The sequence below is a fragment of the Acomys russatus genome, chromosome 16 (genome assembly GCF_903995435.1).
Source record: "Acomys russatus chromosome 16, mAcoRus1.1, whole genome shotgun sequence".
NCBI classification, from domain to species: Eukaryota; Metazoa; Chordata; class Mammalia; order Rodentia; family Muridae; genus Acomys; species Acomys russatus.
The window spans coordinates 10,037,379-10,062,388 of record NC_067152.1 but is presented as its reverse complement, the minus strand read 5'-3'; the positions used below and the strand labels follow the sequence as shown (position 1 = coordinate 10,062,388).

Genomic DNA, 25,010 nt, shown 5'->3' with positions numbered 1-25,010 from the left:
GTTCCCTCAGTCCCTACTCACAAGCACTTGTTTAAACATTTCAAAGCCTCCAGACCACTCTTGTGGCCCTTCCCTCCCTTGCAGCTACTCACTCCCCACCCCCCCCCCCCCCCCCGCCTTCTCTCTCTCTTGGTTTTTCAAGACAGGGTATCTCTGTGTAGCCTTAGACTCGAGACCAGGCTGGACTCTCACAGCGATCCGACTGCCTCCTCCTCTGAGTGCTGGGATAAAGTCATGCGCCACCACACCCAGCTGCATTCTCTTTTCTCTTGCAGATAGCCTTGGCCATGCCCACTCTACTGGCCAGGTTCAGTCTCTCTCTCTCTTTCTCTCTCTCTTTCTCTCTCTCTCTCTCCCTCCTATGGACTCTTCCAGATGCCTTTGCCTGTTCTCTCTCAATAAAACCTTAACCATACTATAGAGCAGTCGTGTAGACAGCTTCTTTATTGCCTTCCCTCATCCCCCAACGTACATCTGATGCCAAACCCCCCAGATACACATAGGACTACAGTTTACCCACTGTTTTCTTTCTTTTTTTTTTTTTTTCTTTTTAAATCTTTATTTATTATTATGTATACAGTGCTCTGCCTGCATGTACACCTGCAGTCCAGAAGAGGGTATCAGATCACATTACAGATGGTTGTAAACCACCATATGGTTGCTGGGAATTGAACTCAGGACCTCTGGAAGAGCAGACAGTGCTCTTAACCTCTGAGCCATCTCTCCAGCCCCTTTTTTTGTTTTTTTGAGACAGGGTTTCTCTGTGTAGCTTTGGCTGCCCTGGAATCACTTTGTAGACCAGGCTGGCCTCGAACTCTCAGTGCTCCACCTGCCTCTGCCTCTGCTGGGATTAAAGGCATGGGCCACCGCTACCCAGCTTACCCACTGTTTTCTATGTACATTAGACTCAAATGTTATGCTGTGTCTCTGCCTATGCTAACATTTACCAACACATACATAGCTGGGTACTTTCTCCTGTTTAGTAAAAGGGAGGGCTTTTAAAAATGAATTAATAAGTTCAGCAAAGGGTAGGTTCAAGATGTTTGGGGACTTATTTTGAAAAAAATTTTTTTTCTTTTGACATGTTTAACTGCAGTCTTTAATGCACATCCTTACAGTTTAATGTGACACTCTGTGGTGTGTGTGTGTGTGTATGTGTGCATATTGAGGGATGTACATGTCTTCACAGATTCTTGTGTACCTGTGTGCCCTGTGCTGTGGAGATCAGAGGACAATATCAGCTGTCATCCTTTGAGGTAAAGTCTTTCATTGGCCTGCAGATCACCAAGCAGGCTAAGGTGGCTGGCCAATGAGCCCCAGGGGTCCTCCTGTCTCTACCTCCCCAGCACTGAGATTGCAATCATAGCATTTTATGTGAGTTTGAGGTACCAAACCCGGGTCCTGCTGTGTACATTTTGTTGACTGAGCTATCTTTCCCAGTCACTAAGATAATACCTGTAAAGTAAAATTCTTTCTTGATGCTCCTGAGCCCTGCCACTCCATGGGGAATTAGATTGTGGGTTTATTGGAATTGGCATACAAGATGCAATTGTTTGCTTTTGGCATTCAGTGTCTAGTCTGGTAAGCAGATGCTTGGTTTACTAATTCATTAATCCAAATCAGTTTGCAAAGTTATAGCTCTTATGACATTTTTATACATATTTAGCTTTAGTTGGTCCTACACACATCTCCACACCTCCCCCCACCCCCGTGCTCTTCCACCCCAGTGTACCCCTTTTCAATCACGTACAGCACAGGTACTATTCTCTTCACCCTCACACCAAGACTTATTCCACTTCTCACGGGCTCTCTCCTCTTTCCTGGCCTCCACCCATACAGAACCTCATGAGATACACAACACATGAGCAACAGTCAGAGGCTAAGATCTGTATTTGAGAGAATATGTGCTATTTGTCTTTCTGAGCCTGGGTCACCTCACATAGTATTTTCTATTTCTGTCCAATTTCCTGACATTTTTATATTTTCTTTGTGGCTGAAAAAGGTTCCATTATGTATATGAACCAAATTTTCATTATTCATTTATCCATCAAGGTCCAGTTTTGTTTTTTTTGTTTTTTTTTTTAAGATTTATGTATCTATTATGTATACAATTTCCTGCATGTATGTACACCTGCATGCCAGAAGAGGGCACCAGATCTCATTAGAGATGGTTGTGAGCTACCATGTGGTTACTGGGGATTGAATTCAGGATTTCTGGAAGAGCAGACAGTGCTCTTAACCTCTGAGCCATCTCTCTAGCCCTCAGGGTCCAGTTTAAACATTAAACATGAAGAAGTTCATTTTCTGTGTATGATCATTTTGAGTTTTTGGTTTTTTGTTGTTTTGTTTTTATGTGGAGAGAGGGAGATAGGGGTGCTGGGAAGAAGAAAACACTACACCTGGGGACCTTGGGCCAGTGCATACGAGGTGAGGGGGCAGGGCAGAGAAGAGCAGAGACAAGAGCTACAGTGGAGGTCCAGGGGAGGAGCAGGAAGAGGCTGCAAGAGCAACAGGAGAGCAGAGGCCAGAGAGAGACAGAGAGCGCCCTCGGGAGCCCAGGCTGTAGATGTCTCTCCACCACCAGCTTCAGAAACAAATAGGCATCTTCAGTCACTGAGCCTGGGGTTCGGAAACCCCACCCCCTCTACACGAGGAATGTCACATGATCCTTAAGGAAGTTATAGGCTTAACTTCCTTTCTTCCAAGACGAACTTACCCAACCAATTATGTACACTCAGCCTGGGAACCCCTACACCCACTTCCCAGAGTTCTATATAACCCTCACTCACTCAATAAAATTGATCTGCCTCATTAAAGCTGGTCCTGCATTGTGAACCTGTCATACTTTCAGCAGTTCATACCCTGGCCCTGGCTCTGCTCCCCTCGACCTTGTGGACTGGTGGCCAACAGTCCCCCCAAAAATGGAAGACCCAAAGTGGGTAAATTCTGGGTTTTTATTGTTATTACTTTGTTTTTATTTTTTGGGATTATAATTACAGCATTTCCCCCTTTCCTTTTCTTCCTCCAAGTACTCCCGTATACCTCTTCTTGCTCCCTTTCAAATTCATAGCCTCTTTTTCATTAATTGTTGTTACATACACATATGTATATATTCCTATATATAATGTTCAGTCTATATACTGTCACTTATATGTATGTTTTCAGGGGGTGACCATTTTGTATTGGGTAATTAATTGATATGCTCTTCTCCGGGAAAGACTATTTCTCCTATTTTCAGCATGCTTTAGTTGCCTCTAGTTCTTTATGTAGGGTTGAGGCCTTTAGGTTTTCTGTTTATTTCTTTCAAAGAACCAATTAACTGGTTGGTGGATTTTTTTTTTTTTTTTTTTTTGGTAATGTTCTTTAGTCTCCACTTCATAAATGTCTGCCCTGTTCTTTGTTACTGTTGCCACCAATGCTTCTCGGTTTGAATGTTTTAATCTTTCTTTAAGGTTTATTTATCAAGTACACAGCGTTCTACCTGCATGTATGCCCTATACACCAGAAGAGGGCACCGGGTCTCAATTTAAATGATTATAAGCCACAGCGTAGTTTCTGGGAATGGAACTCAGGACCTCTGCAAGAGCAACCAGTGCTCTTAACCTTTGAGCTATCTCTCCAGCCCCAAAAAATAAGGTTGGAGAGATGGCTCAGTAGTTGTTTGTTTGTTTTGCTTTTTGGTTTTTTTTCTAAAGATTTATTTATTATTTTATGTATACGAGTACTTTATCTGCATGTACACCTACATGCCAGAGGAAGGCTTCAGATCACATTATAGATGGTTGTGAGCCACCATGTGGTTGCTGGGAATTGAACTCAGGACCTCTGGAAGAGCAGCCAGTGCTCTTAACCACTGAACCATCTCTCCAGTCCTCTTGGTTTTGTTTCTTGTTTGTTTGTTTGTTTGTTTGTTTTGTTTGTTTTGTTTTTGTTTTTGAGACAGTGTTTCTCTGTGTAGCCTTGGCTGTCCTAGAGCTCTCTTTGTAGACCAGGCTGGCCTCGACCTCACAGAGATCCACCTGCCTCTGCCTCCCAAGTGCTGGGATTAAAGGTGTGTGCCACCATGCCCATCTGAGGTCTTTGATTTCTTAAAGTAAGCATTCACAACTATAAACTTTCCCCTTAAATCTGCCTTAGTCAGACCCCACAAGTTCTGGTAGGCCATATTTTCATTTTCATTTGATTATAGGGAATTTTAGTTTCTCTCTGATTTCTGTAATAACTCAAGACTCATTTAGGCATGTATTGTTCAGATTTTATACATGTGTATAGTTTCTGTATAAAATTACATAATTGTATAAAGGAGAATAAAAAAGAAAACAAAAAAAATTTACAGTATAGCAAAGTAAATCCTACCGTGTGTACTTTCATTTTATTTTATAAGACAGAGTCTTACCATGTAGCTCTGGCTATCCAGGAAGTTGCTATCTGGGCTAGAACTCCAGATGTGTAATTTTTTAAAAGGGAACCCCTGGGGGGGGAGTGGGTGTTGGGGCAGCTTCTTTCTGGGTCCTTGAAAGCTTGAGACTGCAGCTTGTGGAGGACAGAGAGGGTCTGACAAGCTTATGGACTCAGTTTTTCCTGTGATTTATGCTGAGGCTGTGCCAGTGCTGGACAGATACCGGCTGTCTACTGTCAAGCACATCAGTAGTCTCCTTTGTAGTCTTCCAGAGCCCTCTGCTGGTCACATGTATATTTGCACTCTGTGGGGCAGGGCAGATGGATTCTTCTGAGCTCTTTATCGCGTATCTGCTTAAGACGGCAAATGTTAACGTTCTTGCTGGGGATGACTCTGAGGTGTTTGGGAGTGTGGGAAGAAGCACAGTACTGTAATCAGTATATCCAGAGCACAGCTCTCACACTTCAGCATTAATGTGCTACTGTAAAACCCGCAGTGGGTATATTGTACACCTTTGGAACAGCCCCTTAGCAGTAAATGACGGGTTTGTGGCTCTAAAATTTGATCCAGGCGCCTCAGGCTCGGAACTATCAAATTCCAGGATATCGGTTGATAAGATTTGTTCCTAGCCACTGAGGACAGGACTAGCCTTCTTTACTCACTCCCCAGTCTGAGCCCAGATTCTGTCACTTGTATCTTTGGGGTGTTGGTCTCTGGCCTTCCTGGTCTCTGTGATTGTCTCTCTGAGTGTTTCCTCATCCAGAGGCTGTGACAGGCAAAATGGAGACTCCCCGACCTGTGAATGTTTCCCGATATCCAGCCTGCACAGTAGCTCAGTTTTTACTAATAGATTGACAAGGCAATGCCTAGCCACTGCCCCCCAGCCCATCCTTCATCTTCAATAGGAGCTACTGTCTCCTTAAAGCCCGCAAATGCATTTGAGGCTTGTTTGTAAGCACCAGCACTCAATTACTTTCCGGGCCAAGGTCACCTGATAATGCCTTGAGGAATTAAACCAGGCCGGTTGGAGGGGCCACAGCAAGACTGAGTGAGGCTTTGACAATTTTTATTGAGAGCAATCAGACTTTCTATCCCTTTATTAAAAGTGGCAATTGCCAGGATCAGTACAGTTGTAGTTGCCAGGATACAAGGGCATTTGTCAGGTATCCACACCAACTTTTTAACAGCCTGAAAGGGCGGGGGGGCCGGGGGGGGGGGAAATACAAACATAGCTGTGGCTTCAGTCAATTGCGGGAGCTAGGCAACTCAATTGGCCAGGCATAGCATCTCTCAGAAGAACTATGGCCCTGAAATTTTTCGGAGAGGCCCAAAAATGTTCTGCAGCAGTGAGGCCAACCTTGCCCAAATTTAAAGCATGAATAACAGAAGATAAAATATTGTGAGTACCAGCCACATTACCTGTCTCCTCTATTTTAAAATAATGTTTAAGTTGTCCATTAGCTCGTTCCTAAAAGAATAATTGGGCTGGAGAGGTGGCTCAGAGGTTAAGAGCACCATCTGTTCTTCCAAAGGTCCTGAGTTCAATTCCCAGCAACCATATGGTGGCTCACAACCATCTATAATGAGATCTGGTGTGCAGGTGTACATGCAGGCAGAACATTGTATAAATAATAAATAAATAAATAAATCTTTAAAAGAAAGAAAGAAAGAAAGAAAGAAAGAAAGAAAGAAAAAGAATGACCCTGAGGGCTACTTGAAATGCCTGTGGTATGGGTTATATCAAACTGTTGGTAAAATTCTAGAAGAGGCAACGGTTGGTTTGTAGGAACATCATTGTTTTGTTTTGTTTTGTTTTTTTAAATATTCTTCAGGGGCCTAGAACAGCAAAAACTGAATAAAAAGGTAATAATATCCCTCACCCCTTTTCCAGATAGGGGAACCGCAAAAATGAGCAATGAATAACTAAGTATCCACAGTGACATGAACATAGTTCAGCCTCCCAAAGCTAAGGTCACGAGTAACATCCATGTGCTAAATATCATTGGCAATAATCCTTGGGGAGTTCCGGGGGGGATGGGTGGCCCAATTTTTAGGATGGTTTTGTTTTTTGTTTTTTTGTTTTTTGTTGTTGTTTGTTTGTTTTTTCAGGAGCCAAAGCCTGTTGTCCTGAATTGAGTTATATTCTAATATGTTAGCATGTGTTGGGTTATTTGGGCCTTTTGTGGGTATACTCAGTATCCTGTGGCTGTGAGAAAGTTTAAAACGTTAATAGAGACCTACAAATGAGGAGACCACCTATGTACTGAAATAAACAGCTATTCTTTAGAGTCAAGGACTCTTGACATACATGGACTGCTGTTGTTGTGGGGTAGAGACCCAACGTCCACTCAGTGTGACCAAAGATTGAGAGTCTTACTGAGCTTGGAGAGAAAAACTTCTCACAGAGCAACCTCGAATGCGCATTACGGGGAGGGTTGGTTTTTGTTTTATTTATTATTATGAATACAGTGCTCTGCCTGCATGTACACCTGCATGCCAGAAGAGGGCACCAGATCTCATTATAGATGGTTGTGAGCCACCATGTGGTTGCTGGGAATTGAACTCAGGACCTCTGGAAGAGCAGTCAGTGCTCTTAACCTCTGAGCCATCTCTCCAGCCCAACAGGGTGGGTATTTAAAAAAAAAAAAACTAAATAATTTATGTACTCACTTTACATTCTCATCATAGCCCCTCCCTCCTCTCCTCACATTCCCACCCACCCTTCCTCTTTCCCCGCCCTAGCCACCCTCCCAGATCATCAAGTCAAATTAGTACTAAGTCCTTTTCCCCCTGAGGCCTGGTGAGGCAACCCCACCAGGAAGGAGTGATCGCAAAGCAGACAACAGAGTCCATATCAGGAGACATGAAGCCTGAGCTGCCCATCGGCTACATCTGTGTAGGGGGCCTAGGTCCAGTGTATGCATGGTCCTTGGTTGGTGCTTCAGTCTCTACAAGCCCCTCTAGGCCCTGGTTAATTGGCTCTGTTGGTCTTCTTGTGGTACTGCTGTCACCTCCAGAGCCTTCTATCCTTCCCTCCACTTTCCCACAAAGACACCCTACACTTCCCCCAATGATCAGCTGTGCGTCTCAGCATCTGTTTCGATCTGCCGCTGGATGGAGCCTCTCAGAGGACAGGTAAGGGAAGCTTCTGTCTGCAAGCACAGCAGAATGTCGTTACTAGTGTCAAGGGTGGGCCTCAGATATGGCCTTGTGACCCCATGGCATCTCCATGTAGCATTTCAGTACTTCCAGTATTATAAACTACTGTGGAGTATTGACTGCCTCGGGATCTAGGGGCAAATAATGAAGGAGTGATTCAGCTAGACTCAACAGTCCCAAACACTTCTACTATTTTAGTTCATTCCTGACGCAGCTGTGGTTGTCCTTGTCTTAGTAGATGTTTTCTTTGGCGTTTAATCATACCCAGTCATAATTCCTGTTTGCCTTTAAATGAATTTTTTTTCTGACACCGCGAGAACTGCTCTTCAGCCAGTGCCTCCCAAGCAGGTCTCTAAATACTTGTGATAGTGTAACGGGGCAAAGGTCTCTCTGCCTTGTCTCAGCTGAAGCCATCTTGGTTTAAACCGAAACTGCGCCCTCCCTCTCCCCCCTCCCTTTTTCTACCCTGCTCTGGAAACTCCCGTGGGAAAGCCCGAAACCCTGTCCTAGGAACTCAGGGTGGAGATGTCCCAGCTAACTGCGAGCTTCTGGCTCTTATTAAACAGCTTGCTTGCTTGCTTTACTTCCCCCTGAAACGCCAACCAGGATGTAGTTTTTCTGTGTTCTTTGTCTCTACACCCTAGAGTCAAGGACTTCCTTGAGGAAATATTTCTGGAGCAACCTTGAGCTAGGCTCTTTTGCCTTTTCTGTATACAGCCCTCATATGCTCTGGGACCAGTGGAAGGGTTGCCCTCGAGGGAAGCTAAAATGTCTCTTTCTAACAAAAATGTAGGGCATTCAGAAAGACCTAAAAGAGGAAAGAAAGCAAGTCTCCACATTCTCCTGTACACAGTTCAGTGGGTCTTGGCAGGTTCTAACCAACACCCGTTGTCATAGTTTCATGCAGGGAGCTGGACTGGGCTCAGTAGGCAGAGGATGAAGTCTGCATTTAAAGGGGAAGTAACACTTTCACCTGTCACCTTAGACCCCAAGTTGCTTAAGTGACTGACGTTCAGCAGAAACAGCAATGCTGGAGCTTCCACAAGACTCATCTTCAAGCTGTAGTCCAGAGCCATAGTAACAAACACACTACGGTACTGCCACAAGCCCCACACACGTAAGCCAGTGAAATAAAATAGAGGTCCCAGAAATAACCCACCCAGTTACAGCCATCTAAGTTGTGACAAAGCCATATACTGGTAAGTTCAAGAGGCAGAGGCAGGTGGATTTCTGTGAGTTGGAGGCCAGCCTCGTATACAGAGCAAGTTACAGGACAGCTAAGAGAAACCCTGTCTCAATAACAACAGTAATAATAACGGGAGAAGAAGAGGAGGAGGAGAAGGAGGAAGAAGAAGAAGACGACAAAGAAGAAGAAAACGGCCTTTTAAATAAATGGTACTGGGAAAGCTGGCTCTCCATATAGAGGGAAATGACACTAGGTCTATCTCTTACCCTGTTTGTTTGTTCTTGTTTTTCTTAAAGCCATTTCAAAATTATTCAAAGCCTTAATGTTAAGACAAACAACTTTGGTGAACATACAACAGAAACCCTTGAAAAGACACCCATGGGCAAGGCTTTCTGAAAAAGAGTCCACTAGTACTGGAAATAATCTCAAAAACTGACACAGACACAGTATTAATACACATTATATTAATTATATTATTAATAGATGAGCTAACGCCTTCAAAAACAAATCATCCTATCCAGCTAATAAATGAGCTAATAAACTAAATAGCTTTCTCAGATGGGAAAATATGAATGATCGATAAATACTCTTTGTTTTCTTTTTTTTTTTTTTACGATAAATATTCTTAAACATTTTCAATATGCTTAATCTTCAGGGAAGTGAAACTTAAAACTACTCTGAGATCCCGTGTCACCCCAGCCAGAGTGGCTGCTGCTGACCACGCAGCTCTTAAGGGAAGCAACTGAGTCATAGAGAAGAAAAGGTACCTAACTTTATCTAGAAAGCTGCCTGCCTAAGCATTAAGCTCAGTTATGAGTGGCTAAGAACAAAGAGGAAGTAGGATGGTCCTGTGGCTCATAGATAGATAGATAGATAGATAGATAGATAGATAGATAAATGATAAATATAGATAGATAGATTTATTGATAGATTATAGACAGATAGATGATACATAGATACATAGATGAGACATAGATGATAGATGATACATAGAGAAATAGATGATAGATAGACAGATAGGTAAATAGGTCAAAGATAGATAGATAAATAGAAATATACATATATAACAGTGGATGAATAGATGCTGATGATAGATGAAATAACATAACAAACACAAAATAACGCTGTTTCCTTTTCCACCTATTGACCTAGTATGTGTCTTAGAGTTTTATTGCTGTGACGAGACACCATGACCAAGGCAACTCTTACACACACACAAAAACAAAAACAAAAACATTTCATTGGGGTTGGCTTACAGTCCAGAGTTTTAGTCCATTATCGTCCTGGTGGGAAACGTGGTAGCATGAAGACACTGCAGAAGGAGCTGAGAGTTTCTATCTACAAATCTCCGGCAGTAGGAAGATACAGTGTGCCACTGGACCCGGCTCAAGCTTCTGAGACCTCAAAGCCTGTTTCCCCCTAGTGAAGGCCACGCCCACTCCAACAAGGCTACACCTCCAAAGGTGCCACTTCCGTGGGCCATTAGGGTCCATTTTTATTCAAAACACTAAAGAACATATTTGCTTTTTGATTCCATTTTGCTGAACGTGGCAACTTGGGGGCTTACACTACCTGTGTTTAACTTATCACATGACTTACATGCCACTTCATGGATGATGCACAGGCGTTGCAATAGGCTCACATTTCCCCTTCCATCTTTTGTGCCGTAATTATCACACAATCATATGTCACTGGGCCACCTTTCCAAACCCCTTTAAGTAGCACAATTGCTTATTCCTACATTTTGTAAGCACCATAACATAGTTGTATCCTTATCTTTTCAGTAATTTTTGAACACTGAGAAAGATTAATTTACACTACACATAATTGCCCCTGTAGTATAAGCTTCATTTGTGTGCTTTTAAGTGTCACAAATTTCCACCAGGCTTTTAACATTTCATGTGACAAAAATCTGCTGGTGATGCTGCACAGTGGTGGCACATGCCTTTAATCCCAGCACTTGGGAGACAGAAACAGGTGAATCTCTGTGAGTTCGAGGCCAGCTTGGTCTACAAAGAGAGTTCCAGGACAGCCAGGGCTACATAGAGAAACCCTGTCTCTAAAAAAATAAAAAAATAAAAATAAAAATCTGCTGTTGACAAAGCCCCTGTTGAATCGGTTTGTTTTGCCAGGAAAGGACATCACTATATTCTGTCCACTAGATGAAACGTGTGTGTGTGTGTGTGTGTGTCTGTGTGTATCTGTGTGTCTGTGTGTGTGTCTGTGTCTGTGTGTCTCTGTGTGTCTGTGCGTGTATCTGTGTGTCTGTGTGTCTGTGTGTGCCTGTGTGTATGTGTATCTGTGTGTGTGTGTGTCTGTGTGCATGTGTCTGTGTGTATCTGTATGTGTGTGTCTGTGTGTGTGTGTCTGTGTGTCTGTGTGTGTCTCTGTGTGTCTGTGTGTGTCTGTGTATGTCTGTGTGTGTGTATGTCTGTGTGTATCTGTGTGTGTCTCTGTGTGTCTGTGTGTGTCTGTGTATCAGTATGTGTGTCTGTGTGTCTGTGTGTGTTTTTGTGTGTGTGTCTGTGTATCAGTGTGTGTGTCTGTGTATCAGTGTGTGTGTGCTTATTGAATTCTAAGTTGGCAGTCTTTTTTCTTTCAACACTGCATAATCTGGAAAATAAGAATTTTAAAGAAAAAAGAATATGGTGGTATAAAAACATACTGAAATGGGAGGTTTGGAACCATGGCCAAACAGATTATGAACTAAAATACATATTGTGACGTCGTTATCTGTGTTACCCATATGTAATAAGTGTCCATGCATTAGGTACGCACAACATATAAAGATCTGCAAGTGTGAGGGGTTAACAGTGATCAACTTTCACCCCTGAGGCCAGGGGCTGAGATCCTGAAAAAAGCTTTGCTCTCACTCTCCTTCCCCGGGACCAGCGTCAATCTCTGTTCGCTCCCCAGGCTTTCCACAGCAGAGACTAGCCTGTCTAAAGGCTGAGAAGGCCCACAGAGGGCTATAAATCACTGGGCTAGGCCTGCAGCGAGGAGCTCTTCCCAAGGCCAAGGATGGGGGCTTAGCTAAAGAAAGGGCAGCTAGACAGTCCAATCCAGCGTGAACCAACAGTGAACTCAACCTGGCAGCAGGCCAAAAACACGCATCAGGCTAGAAAATCCGAGCAGTTTCGTTTTCCTCAAAAGCTTAGAAGGGTTGGTGCAAACACCCTGTGACCACCGCCAAACCCACTCTGGAATCCGGGCTGCTCTCCTGAGCCTCACAGGCGAGTGACCAATCCACAAGTGGACCACCACCCGACCACAGCTCTGCAGCATTTGGGCGGGAAGCTGAGTTCTGTTTCCAAGGCGGCCAGGGGAAGGAGACAGAGCTTCTCAAGAGTCTTTTCCCGCGGATTGGAAACGGTGGGAGCCGGTGCGACTTTTGAGGGGACCAGGGGTGGATGGTTGGTGGTTGTAAGAGGGTCTGGGGACGAGCTTTTCTCCTTTTGAGTGCGTTTTATCTTGTCTTGTGCAATTCATATAGGCGTGTGGATAGAATTGGTTGATTGGTTGATAAGTAGATGGGTCCTTGAAGGAGGAATGAAAGTGGGGAGAAGGCGGAGACCAACAGGGAAACTAAAAACAGCAGGAACAACCCGAAACAATCAGATATATTGGAGTTTCCAATATATCCAAAATTTGGAATTATTAAAATTTTAACTTATTAAACACATTCTGAGTTTCAAGTTTCCCCGTATTTAGTAAGCTTCCTACTGATCTCTTTCGGTGGCTTTGGCGGGGTGGAGGGGAGGAGGCTGGGGGAGGAGCCGACCATTGGAAAGGAAAAGGCGGGATCTCAATACCGCCTAGGTGCTGGGACCCGGAGCGCACAGGCCTGCCGAGCTCCGATTCTTCGCGGGTTGCTTAGAGACCCTCAGCTCCCCTTTCACCCCCACCGAGTTCTACCCCCTCCAGATCCGGACTTGGTGGCCAGCGCAGCCCAGAAGCCCGAGGTGACATCTGTGTGTCTCTCCTGCCTGAGGGTCAGATAGTTTATCAGACTCAGCAGCTAGTTCCTTTTAAAGTGGGTGCTGAGGACTCGATGGGCATGAGGAATGATCCGGGTGGGTGGGAGCCTGATCAGGCCAGCATAGGGGAAGCACGGGGTGGGGGATGGGCAGAGGAGTGAGGGACAGGATGGGGGGGGGGGCGGTATCGCTCGCTTGCACGCACGCATGCACAGGTGGCGCTCAGCAGCAGGTGCAAATTAGATTCAAAAAGTGCAAGCCTCAGGCCCCAAGATGCAGTTTTTAAAATAGAAATGTTTTTGGAGAGTTGGCAGATGCAACCGAGCAACCCCTCTTAATCCTTAACTGAGGAGCGAAGAGGCAGAAAGGGAATAGTTACTATCTAACCCGGAGTTTATCACCTTGGAGCTATTGGAAAAGAGCCAAGGACCCTATGATTTCAGTTTCCCAAATGTCGCTTGCTTTACAGCCCATTTCCTTTCTGTTCCGGTTCTGTCCTAAGATAGCCAGTCCCGGTTTGTTTTGTCCAGTGTACTGCTCCAGCCCAGCTAGAGTTGTGTGTGTGTCCTCACTCTTACTTTGGACACACGTCGTCGGTCAGAGGCCTGTTTGGTTGTGTAAAGGAGACAATGACTGCTTTTCTTCAGCTCTTGTGGAGGGATGCCATTTATTATAGACCAGTTGTCCCACAAGCCCCTCCGTGTCATGCCCCTCTCACTTACTGTTGGGAGGCATTTTGCCTAACAAACTCTACTACAGTTTTAGTCTGTGTCATATGACATTTTTAAGATTTTTTTTTTTTTTTTACTTCCTAAAAATTCAACTATCTGGAGCAGGAGAGATGGCTCAGCACTGAAGAACATGTCTTGTTCCTGCAAAAGACCCAGGTTCAATTCCCAACACCCACATGGCAGTGAGCAACCATCATAACTTTGGTCCCAGGGGATCTGATGCCCTTTCCTGACCTCCACAGGCATACTTACATGCAAAACATTCATATGCCACTGAGCCATCTCCCCAAGCCTTTAAGCTTTTTATGCAAATACTATCATAATGTACATGCCTAGCTACAAAATTCCTCTTTCCAGTCATTATAATGTTTTATAAATGTATGTGTGTTGGATGCATGACGGCATGTCATCTTGATGGAGAAAGGTCTCAAGGCGCATGCGCGTGCGCGCGCGCGCGCGCGCGCACACACACGCACACACGCACGCACACACGCACGCACGCACGCACACACACACACACTTGAGGGATTGTTTAATCTGCAGGCATGTCTGTGAGTGATTATGTGGGTTAAGTTAACTGAGGTGAGAAGAGCCATCCTAAAGGAGGGTGGCACCATTTCCAGGGAGTGGTTCTTAGACTGACTAAACAGGAGCAAGCTAGCGCAGCTCAGGTATCTTCCTGCCTGATTACATCGTGACCCAGCTGTGTAAACTCCAGCTGCTTTGACTTCCTGACTGAGGGGTTGGGGGTGAGGGGGGAAGGTAGGGGCCTGGGGTGGGAGGGTGAGTATTAGAGGGGTGGGAGAGGGGGGAGACAAGGGGAGTCGGGAGTGGGGGTTGTAATCTGTACTTCTCATGTGGAGTCATAACAAGCAATCCTAAATTGCTCTTGTCAGGGTATCTTACCACAGCAGCTGAAAGGTAGCTAAGACACGCGGTTCACTCGTTTTTTTATCATGAGCACGTCCTTCCCCCCCACACTGCTGTGAGATTTCTCCAGATGTCCCTTGCTCTATTTCACTACATTTCTCCAGAGTGTGGCTCTGCGTTAGAAGGGGGAATGCATTAGAAGACTCGCCAGCCCTCCTCCCCACAGCTATAACCTAACCTCACTCAGGCCAGCGGTTTGCTTTTCTCCTCTTCTCCATCTTCTTCCAGATTCCGGACCACAGTCTTCTCCAAACCTTGACTCTCAGGTGTCTACTGTTTTAGTCACTGAGCCTCCTGCTCTGTCTTTAAGCTCTCACTTCCTTGTTGGCTCTCTCTCATCCACGGTAAATATTGTTAACTTTCTCATCTTAAAAAAGAAAAAAAGAGAACTGTCAACTTTTCTTCCTTTATGTATATTTCATTACCTATTTTTGTTTTGTTGTTCTGTAAGTTTATCTAGTGACTTTTTTTGTACCTGGTATTTATTCATTCTTCAACCCACTGTGGAAATTAATATAGCTTTGCTTACTGGACATCTATTGGCCAAAGCATCTGGGGTCTTTTCAAAGTCACCAGTTAGGTCATTTCACGAAACACTCCACCCCCACTTTTTTTTTTTTTTTTTTCCAAAATAGGGTTTCTCTGTGGAGCCTTGGCTATCCTGGACTCACTTTGCAGGCCAGACTGGCCTGGAACTCGGAGACTCTCCTGCTTCTGCCTCCCCAGTGTTGGGGATTGAAGGTTGTACCACCGCTGCCTGACATTTTACTATTATCATATAATAAAACTTTCTAATCTCACCTTGCAGTACCTGTCAGCAGCTCACGTAGCTGAAAAAACTCAGCAAGTGGCCTTGTGTTCCATGCCCCATACCATATTCCTTTCGTTTTTTTCTCCTACCTCTGGTTTTTCATGTCCTTTTTGACCCCTCCTTACAGTATGTTCTTTATTTAGCTCCTAACTCGTTAGAAATATGTTCCAACTTGCTATTGGGACTCCAGGTGAGAGTGGCATGGGAGAATGGGGAGATAGAAGGACACAGAGGGTCCGGGAACCCTGCAAGAAGACCATCAAGGCTGGCAGATCTGGACCCAGGGGGCCCTGCACAGATTGCTGTACCAACCAAGGACAATGCATGCAGTAAACCTAGACCCCCTATTCAGATCTAGCCAATGGACAGTGCATTCTCCACAATTGTGTGGACGGTAGGGACTGCCTCTGACATGAACTCTGGTGCCTCCTATTTGACCATTTCCCCTTGGCAGGGAGGCCTGGTAACACTCAGAGGAAGGGGAAGCAGGCTATCGGATGAGACCTGTGACCCTATGGTGGAGGAGGGAGTCCCCTCCTGTCACAGGCCTAGGGGAGGGGAATAGGGTGAAAGAAGGAGGGAGCGGGGAACAGGAAGATACAAGTGAGGGGAGAACAATCGGGATGTAATCTGAATAAGTTATTTTAAAAAATTTTTTTAAACTTAAAAAGATTGATGAGCTATGCATTCAAATAAAATACATTACTAAAATTAAAAAGAAAAAGAAATATGTTCCAAGCTGTGCTATTGTACATGTTTGCGTTACTTGATTCCCCCCTGCTCTTATACCTCAATGCTGATGGCTTCACCCTGACAATCCTGGTGAATAGATGACATCATCTCCTCCTGAGAGCATTATCAATACGGTTTAATAGCCAAATTAGTTCAGACACTGTTTCAGTGTGGTTCTCCTGCTATAGCCCATATCCATGTGATGGTAAATTCTCTACTATCCCCTCAAAACAGTTTCTAAAGAGAAAAGAACTATCTTTATCTTACTCGATATTTTGTTACTTCGACAGGATACATTTGGCTTATATGAAATACTTTTAATAAGTAGATGAATAAATTGTGTGCTATGGGGAAATTAAGAGTTTTAGTAAAAGTGACACAAGTGTTTGGATTGTTTGCCTGTAGGATCAGCATGGAGATGAATCCTTCCTTGGAGGTGATCCCATCTCACCCAGACTTGGTCATCTATGTAGGAGAAGTGACTCTCGGAGAAGAAAATCGAAAGAAAATGGACAAAAGGAAGAAAACAGAGGAGAAAGAAAGAATTATCCAGGCTGCTTGTGCTCTGTTAAACTCTGGAGGAGGAGTTATTGAGATGCAGAAAGCTGACAAGAGTGAGCATCCTGTGGAGATGGGCCTGGACTTGGAACAGTCTTTGAGGGAGCTTGGTCCATCTTCTAATCTGCATGCTTTCTTAGAGACCAAGCAACGAGGCAACCGGTTTTACATTTTTGTTAAATCTTGGAGCTGCGGCCCTGAAGAAGGTTTTACCAAGCCTCGAATTTGCAGCCTCAGCTCTTCATTGTACAGTAGAGGCTTAACGTCTAAACTTCTCATGGATTCAAGAGCTGCATTTGAATTTCTGGAAGACAAGAAGAGGAACACCAAGTGTAATCCGACTGATGACGGAGCGCCACATGCTAAAATTCCCAGGGTTATGTCTGGGAGCAGCCCTGAATCAAATCCTGCTTTTGAAATTTTCCAAAGTGAGAAACTTGAATATGGTCAAAGCTTGCTTTTTCCTGAAACTACATCCATAGAGTTTAAACAGTTCTCTACAAAACATGCCCAAGAGTATATAAAAAGTGTGACACCAGAGTACATCTCCGCATTTGCAAACACACACGGAGGCTATCTTTTCATTGGAGTGGACGATAAGAGTAAAAGAGTCCTGGGATGCCCAAAAGACCATGTGGACCGCGACTCTTTGAAAACAGTGGCAAATGAAGCAATATCCAAGTTGCCAGTTTTCCATTTTTCTTCATGTAAAGGAAAGGTGTCTTACGAGACCAGAGTCATCGACGTGTTTCGAGAGGGACATTTGTATGGTTATCTTTGTGTGATCAAAGTAGAGCCGTTCTGCTGTGCAGTGTTCTCTGGAGCTCCTGTTTCATTCATGGTAGACAAGGTGAAAGGTGTGTACAGCCTGAGCACCGAGGAATGGGTAGGCATGCTGATGGACGTTGGCCCAGGTAAGAGGCAAGAGTCCTTCCTTCTCCGTCCTTTCTGCCTCTTTTGAGTTCCTCTGAATCCTTCACACTCTGAAAAATCTGAGTTCATTACACCTCCTGAGGCTGGCTTTCTCTGAACCCTTGTGCTTGTTGCTCTTGCTTTGAGACAGGGTTTCTCTGTGTAACCATAGCTATCCCTAGAACTTGTTCCATAGACCAGGCTGGCCTCGAACTCACAGGGATCTGCCTGCCTCTGCCTGCCGAGGGCTGGGATTAAAGGCACGGGCCATCACCAATGGCATATATTGGTTTTTTTGTTTGTTTGCTTTGTATCCTGCTACTGAAAGGTAGAAGCCATTTCCCACCTGGGATCCCAGGAGTCCCTGATTTAGAGGTGAAGGATCCTATTTCGTGGTAGGGGAGGGACTCAGCAAGGATACACAGGTAACAACACAGTCTTGAGATCTGTCTGGCCATTCTTTTTTTTTTTTTTTTTTTTAAGTTTTATTTTATGTGCATTGGTATGTAGGTGTCAGATGCCTTGGAACTGGAGTTACAGATAGTTGTGAGCTGCCATGTGGGTGCTGGGAATTGAACTCAGGTCCTTTGGAAGAGCGGACAGTGCTCTTAACCACTGAGCTATCTCTCCAACCTCATTCTTCTGGAACTGGGAACAAGGTGGTGGATCTCAGCATCCTCTGAGACTTAAGGAAGCAGAGCCCTGTGCTGTTGTCTTAAGGTGGAAGAGTATGAGTGAAAGGGCTTCAAGTGGGTTAGGTGAATCCAACAAGAGAGACCCTCGAGCTTAGTGGCTGTAGAGGTTACAAGAATTACCTTAAAAGGGTCCTTCAGTTTAGGAAGACAGGGTGAGGGTCATTGGTCCAGAGGGGGAGGAAAGGACCAGATCCTCAATGTGGAATTTGGACAGACAGGAGTTGGCGTATGGCCAGGATAGGTGGTGGTCAGTAAAGTTCCTTAAGAGGGAGTGGAGATGACAGAGTAAGGGATCCGACACTAGGGCATAGCCCGCTTTTCAGAGCCCCTTGTATAAAAAGGAACTGTCTTCTATGCACTGGGTATAAGTAAGTAGCCCAAGGCAATGTGCCCACCATAGGTCCGAGAGACAGGACAGTAGTTCTTCTAAGGATTCAACGAAAGAATGAGATGGAGCGTGGTCTGTGTTTGGTCAGGGAAGAAAATTTGAGATGTTGAAGGGTGAGCTTGATTCAAAAGTAGGTGTGGCATCTCTTACTGGTGCCACCTAGAGAGAGAACCTGAGAGGGAGGTAGAGTTTGTAAGCCTTTATACATCAAGGGGTGGGGCAGGTTGTGGGAGGAGACCCAAAGGTTAGGTTTTTGGATTCACAGACGAGGGCCTTAGCAACTGCTAAAGCACATATGCAGGGTACCCATCCGTCAGTGATAAAGTCTAATTTTTTTTTTTTTTTTTAATATATAGGCCATGGATGCCAAGGAACTGTAATTACAGGACAGTATCAGCCATGATGTAGGTGCTGGGAATTGAACCTGGGTCCTCTGAGAGAGCAGGCAGTGTTTTTAACCTCTCCGTCCTATTAGTTGCTTAGAGGCTTGCAATGTGATCTACACTGGAGGAAGATCTATGGGCTTCTGGAAATAGTATGTATTCTGCAGCTGTTAAGTGGAACATTCTGTAGATGGCTGGGACAGTCATCACATCTATTTACCTGTTGATGGACATTGCCACTCACCATTATTGTATCTTGACCTATCTGTCCCTTAGTGTCTGGTAGTGTTTCAGGAAATCCAATGCACTAACATACAGTGCATATATATTTATTTACTGTTGGCTGGGCCAGCGCTTTATATCAAGGTCATGGCTACTAGACCCTCAATTATCTTCAGATTGTAGGCTCAGCTTTATACTACACAGGGCAGGCTTCCGCTCATTATGCCTTCCCTTGCTTTATTTTATTTTATTTTATTTTTTAATGTACGAATGTTTCCTGGCATGAATGTATTTGCACCACGTGCTTTCCGAGTCTGAGGAGACCAAAAGAGGGCATTGGATCCTCAGAACTGCAGTTATAAACGGTTGTGAGCCGCCATGTGGTGCTGGGAAGCAAACCCTGGACCTCTACAAGATCAGCCAGTGCTCTTGACCTCTGAGCCATCTCTCCATTCCCAACCATCACTTTCTGTCCAGCCTCCTGCTGCCTAAACTACTTGGCATGTCGGCGCCTTGTCCTTTCTTGCCCATGCTTATGGTTCACAGCTGTCTCCTACCCTGGAACTGTGGCAGGCTGACACCAGGGTCCCTGATTTGACAATGTTGCTTACTATCAGGACACCAGGGTAGCTCAGTACTGACCAGTGCGTTCACTATCAAGTTGGCGCCCAGTGAATTGACAAAGTGAACCTCCTCTCCGTTGCTTACCCATGATGCCTAGAACCTCCAATTGGATTGGAAGTTTCTGAGGACTGTGCTTTTGTCATGTGGGTAGGGCTTCCGGTCTGTTCACCAGGGCTGCTCATATCATCTTCTGGATCTTGGGGCTCCTGACGGCCTTCCAATTTTCCCCTTTTGGAATAGAACCTATGCTTTCTCACTCTGACTCCTTTCCTTCACTGTGTCACACAGAGGCAGCTCCCAACCAGCAATCTTCCCTCAGTGACCTGTCTCAAAACTTTGAATGTCAGCTGAGTCTATCCAACAGCCCTCCACGCTGCAGACCAGTGTACTCTAAGAAAGGACTGGAACATAAAGTCGATCTGCAAAAGCGTTTATTTCCAGGTATGAACAGCTAGCTTTTCCACTGAGAGAAATGATACCTTTGGTTAAAAAGAAGTCAGTGACCACTGACAGAATCCTGCCTAAAAATAGGCAAGCTTGGATGCAAGTAGAGTCGATGGCCAAATTCTACTAAGACCGGCTAAGCATGTCCTCAATAGTTCCTGCCTCACAAATATGTCTTTCAGATATATCAGACCAGAAGGCCACAGATGATGCTCCAACATTATAGAGAGTTATGGGTGACTTTTCAGGCAACAAACTGTCTCTGTCTTTTTTTTTTTTTTTTTCCCAGTTTGGAAGCTGCTAATCTGCACTTCCTGTTTACTCAGGTAGTTAATTTTATTCCTCCTCAAGTCTCTGATGGGGTTGAAGACCAAATAGTTTAATTTCACAATTAAGCTTAGTTGTTTAGAAGTTAAGATGTTTTTAGGTATAGATAGATGTTTTAAGTTGATAGAGGTGAGATAAGATAGATATTGATTTACATTCAGAATTTTAGACTCACCAAGGTAGGAAAATGTTTTCTTCAAGGTTGCCAAAACACAATGAATGTAACACTAATACAATTCCTGGTTGTTTCATAGTTTTTCTTGTTCTATGTAATTTATCTTATATAAGTATAATAATATAAATGTAAGCCAGAAAAAAAAATAAAATTAAATTAAAAAAAAATAAAAATAAAAAATAAATAAATGTAAGCCAGGCATGGTGGCGCACACCTTTAATCCCACCATTCAGGAGGCAGAGGCAGGTGAATTGCTGTGAGTTTGCAGCCAGCCTGGTTTACAAAGTGAGCTTAGGACAGCCAAGGCTACACAGAGAAATCCTGTCTTGAAAAACAAATACAAAAAAAAACGAAAAAAAAAAAAACCCAAAATATAAATGCATATGTAAAAAAAATTTTTAAATATCAATTGAAAAAAAAAAGAAGTCAATGAGATTGGCTTCTGCAACACCCAGCTTATGAAGGGACCGTGCTACAAACCTCTTGGGATGAGGTCCAGGGACCCTTGAAGTCATCTAGCATAGGACTAGCAAAACCTGATAGTTGAATATGCAGAGGCCAATGTCCCCTCTGACAATTTAAAGCTTATTGTTCCCAGGGATGGGGCTGGAGCGTGTACACTTGGGGCAGCTTCTTAAGGAGTTCTGGTCCTGGTCCTGGAACTCACTGCACCAATGCAGTCATCGCCGAGGCCTTAACACAGAAGCATGGTGACATAGTTGTCCCCTTTAGTCAGCTTTTAAGGATGAAGGAAAGAACATAAGCATTCACATGACAGATAGGGGGGCACTGGGGAGCCATTTGTAATTTGTCTTGAAGGGAGGTAGTGAAGCAGAGTCCCCAGGGTCTAATCTTGGTACAAAATAATACTTTCACACCATGGGTAATGTTAGATTGTAGAATGTTTTGTCTTAAAAAAAAAAATCCTACTTAGAAAAGATCCAGGTTTCTGAAGGAAGGAAATGCTTCATTAATGTCACACATTGAACATACATGAGATCTATTAATCAAATCTGATACAGAGACATCATGTACATGGTATAAACATGTATTAATTACCCTGGTAATTAATGTGTCAGGATGGCGTTAGGTCCATTCTCAAAGTTAACTTACTTTGAGCTATTTTTACTTATTAGCTTACTAAGATTGTTTTTAAACTTTCCACAAAGGAATCTGATGCAAGAATGACTGCATAGATTTATTCCCCCTGCCCTCCCCTTTTTTTCTTTTTTCTTTTGGTTATTTTTTTTGTTGTTGTTGTTATTTTTGCTGTTGTTTGAGACAGGGTTTCTCTGTGCAGCCTTGGCTGTCCTGGACTCCCTTTATAGACAAGGCTGGCCTTGAACTCACAGCGATCCACCTGTCTCTGCCTCCTGAGTGCTAGGATCAAAGGTGTGCGCCACCACGCCCGGCTTTTTTTTTTTTTTTTTTTCAATTCTTTAGGCGCAATAAATTCCATTTTGGTTGGCCCAGACCTCTCTGTAAGATAATGGCAAAGCAACATCATTCCATCAGCTTGGTGGGATATGACTCAAGGTGGATGCATACAGATGGACTTTCTCTAAAATGTCTCTTGTGTTATACATAGGGGCTTAGCATTCCTTTTTATTTTTATATAAATGTATAATGTTTCATAAATTTAATTTTTACTGAGAATAGAGTTTTTTCGCCAGGTGTGGTGACACACTTTTAATCCCAGCACTTAGGAGGCAGAGGCAGGCAGATCTCTGTGAGTTCAAGGCTAGCCTGGTCTACAAATCGAGTTCCAGGACAGCCAAAGCTACACAGAGAAGCCTGTCAAGAGACAGAGATGGAGACAGAGACAGAAACAGAGACAGAGACAGAAAGACAGACAAAGACAGAGAGAGACAGAGACAGAGAATAGAGTTTTTCATACAATATATTCTAATTATGGTTTCCCCAACTCCTCACAGATCCTCCCTACCCACTCAAATCCACACCCTTTTATCCTCTTTCTCTCATTAGAAAACAGGCAACTAAACAAACAAACCAGGAAAAAAAAAAAAAAAAAGAACCAAAGAAAAAGAACAAGAAACACATACAGAGCATGCATGCACGCGCGCACGCACACACACACACACATCGATCCCATAAGAACACAAAATCAGAAACCATAATAAGTAAGCAAATGACCTGTAAGAATATATGTATATATATATATATATATGTCTCCAGATAAAGCATATGAGACAAAAAAAAAAAAAAAAACCTTCCAAAAAAAATGCCATTGCATTTGCTGTATATTGGCCGTCTACTTAATTCTCCATTTAAACAGAATATGTGAGTCATTCAAAGGAATACAAACATTTATTTGAAATCTTATCTATTCTTTTCCTGTCCAGTGTCACCAGGACGGTTACGCTATACTCCTAAATCCCTGTGGACGGAGCTGTGCTCACAGCACGAGAGACTAGAGGACTTAATAAGCCAGCAAGTGCACCCTTTCTCCTGTGGGGTGCTGATCATCTCGAGAAGCTGGGCTGTGGACCTGGACTTGGAAGAGAAGCAGGGAGTCATCTGTGATGCTCTGCTGATTGCAGAGAAGAGCACCCCCATCCTCTACACCATCCTTGAGAAGCAGGAAGAGTGGGGACAGGGCTACTGCACCTGTATTGCCTTTACCCTGAAGCAGAAGCTAGTGACCACCGGTGGCTACACTGGCAGGCTGTGTGTCCTGACCAAGGTTCTCTGCCTGAGTCCTGAGAACAGTGCTGAGACCCATCGGGAGTTAGTCGCTCCTATTGATTACCCAAGTTCCTATAAGCTTGTGAACGCCCAGGCACTGGAAGCCTTGCTGCAGGCTCTTGTGATTGTCTTGCTCACCTTCAGGTCTTTCTTGAGTGACCAGCTTGGATGTGAAATTTTGAATCTTCTCACAGCCCAACAGTATGAGATACTCTCAAAAAGTCTCCGCAAAACCAGAAAACTGTTTGTGCATGGCTTGCCGGGCTCAGGGAAGACGATCATGGCCATAAAAATCATGGAAAAGATCAAAAACACATTCCACTGTGAAACAAATAGAATTCTCTACATCTGTGAAAATCAGCATTTGAGGGACTTCATCCGGTAAGTGTTTGGATTGTACGTCTGTGTGCTACCAATCTGCATTTGAATTTGTCTGTTATGATACCATGCTTCTTGAGAATTAGACAGTAAAATGACCCATGACCACAATGCAACAGCATGTGAAACAGTTAGAAAAAAAGATAATGTTCTTCTCACTGTTACAGGGCAAAAAATCTCTGCCAGGTGGTGACACGAACAACCTTCATGAGAAACCACTTTAAGACAGAGATGATCCAACACATCATTGTTGATGAGGCCCAGAATTTCCGCACCGAGGATGGAGACTGGTATGAGAAAGCAGAAAGAATCACTCAGCGACAGAGAGATTGTCCTGGAATTCTCTGGATCTTTCTGGACTATTTTCAGACCAGTCACTTGCAAGAGAGTGGCCTCCCACAGTTCTCACGGCAAGATCCAAAGGAAGAGCTGACAAAAGTGGTACGAAATGCAGATAAAATAGCTGCGTTCCTACAGAAAATAATGCAAGAAATCAGAAATAACCCTCCATACAGTATCCCCCCTGAGTCCCTGGAGATGGTCCACGAATTTAACTGGTCTCCAGGTGTATCCGGCAGATGTGAACTTAGGTACTTGAGTTTGAAAGAGATGGTGAGCTATGTAGCAAGTAAGTGTGATTTTTTTCTTGAGTAATGGCTATTCTCCCCACGATATTGCAGTGCTTTTTAGCACAGACAGGGAAAAGAAAGGCTATAAAAGTATATTCCAGAGAGAAATAAGGAAGAAGAGAGAGTCTCGTACGGATGATGCATTTGTCTGTACTTCTGACATGTTTGACAGCATCCGTCGGTTCTCAGGCCTGGAAAGAAGCATCGTGTTTGGTATTGATCCCTGTGCAGCTGAACCGCCCATTTTCCACAACCTACTGCTCTGTCTGGCTTCCAGAGCAAGGAATCATCTGTATATATTGTTTAATGATGATCGTAGGTACGCGATCCCACCACATTATGAGCAAGACATGGATGCATTTTAATATTTTAAAGCTTAGACATTTTTTTCTATGACAAATTGTCAGCCAGGTACTGTTTAAACCAGGCTGTCTAGCCTACAGCCTGCCACGTAGCTAGCGCTTTACCTCCCAGCTCTGTAAACCCATCTGGTTTTCTCCTTTTCCTACTTGAATCTTCTACTTCTGCCTATGTCTGTGCCTGCCCGGAAGTCCTACTTTAGAACTTCCTGTCCCAGATATTGAGCACCCAGCTCTTTATTATAACTAAGCAGCATCCATACAGCACTGATCTAAGTCTTAGGC

The 25,010-nt window shown here is 44.0% G+C and overlaps 1 protein-coding gene across 1 annotated transcript; it reads left to right on the top strand.

The window, feature by feature from the left end:
* Positions 1-12,601: 12,601 nt before the first annotated feature.
* Positions 12,602-24,750, top strand: Slfn11 (schlafen family member 11). Its single transcript, XM_051158137.1, is given in 6 exon segments — positions 12,602-12,706; positions 16,331-17,397; positions 19,996-20,148; positions 23,017-23,740; positions 23,905-24,373; positions 24,375-24,750. Coding segments are annotated over 5 exon segments (2,763 nt in total). The 5' UTR covers positions 12,602-12,706; positions 16,331-16,337; the 3' UTR covers positions 24,732-24,750.
* The last annotated feature ends 260 nt before the right edge of the window (positions 24,751-25,010 follow it).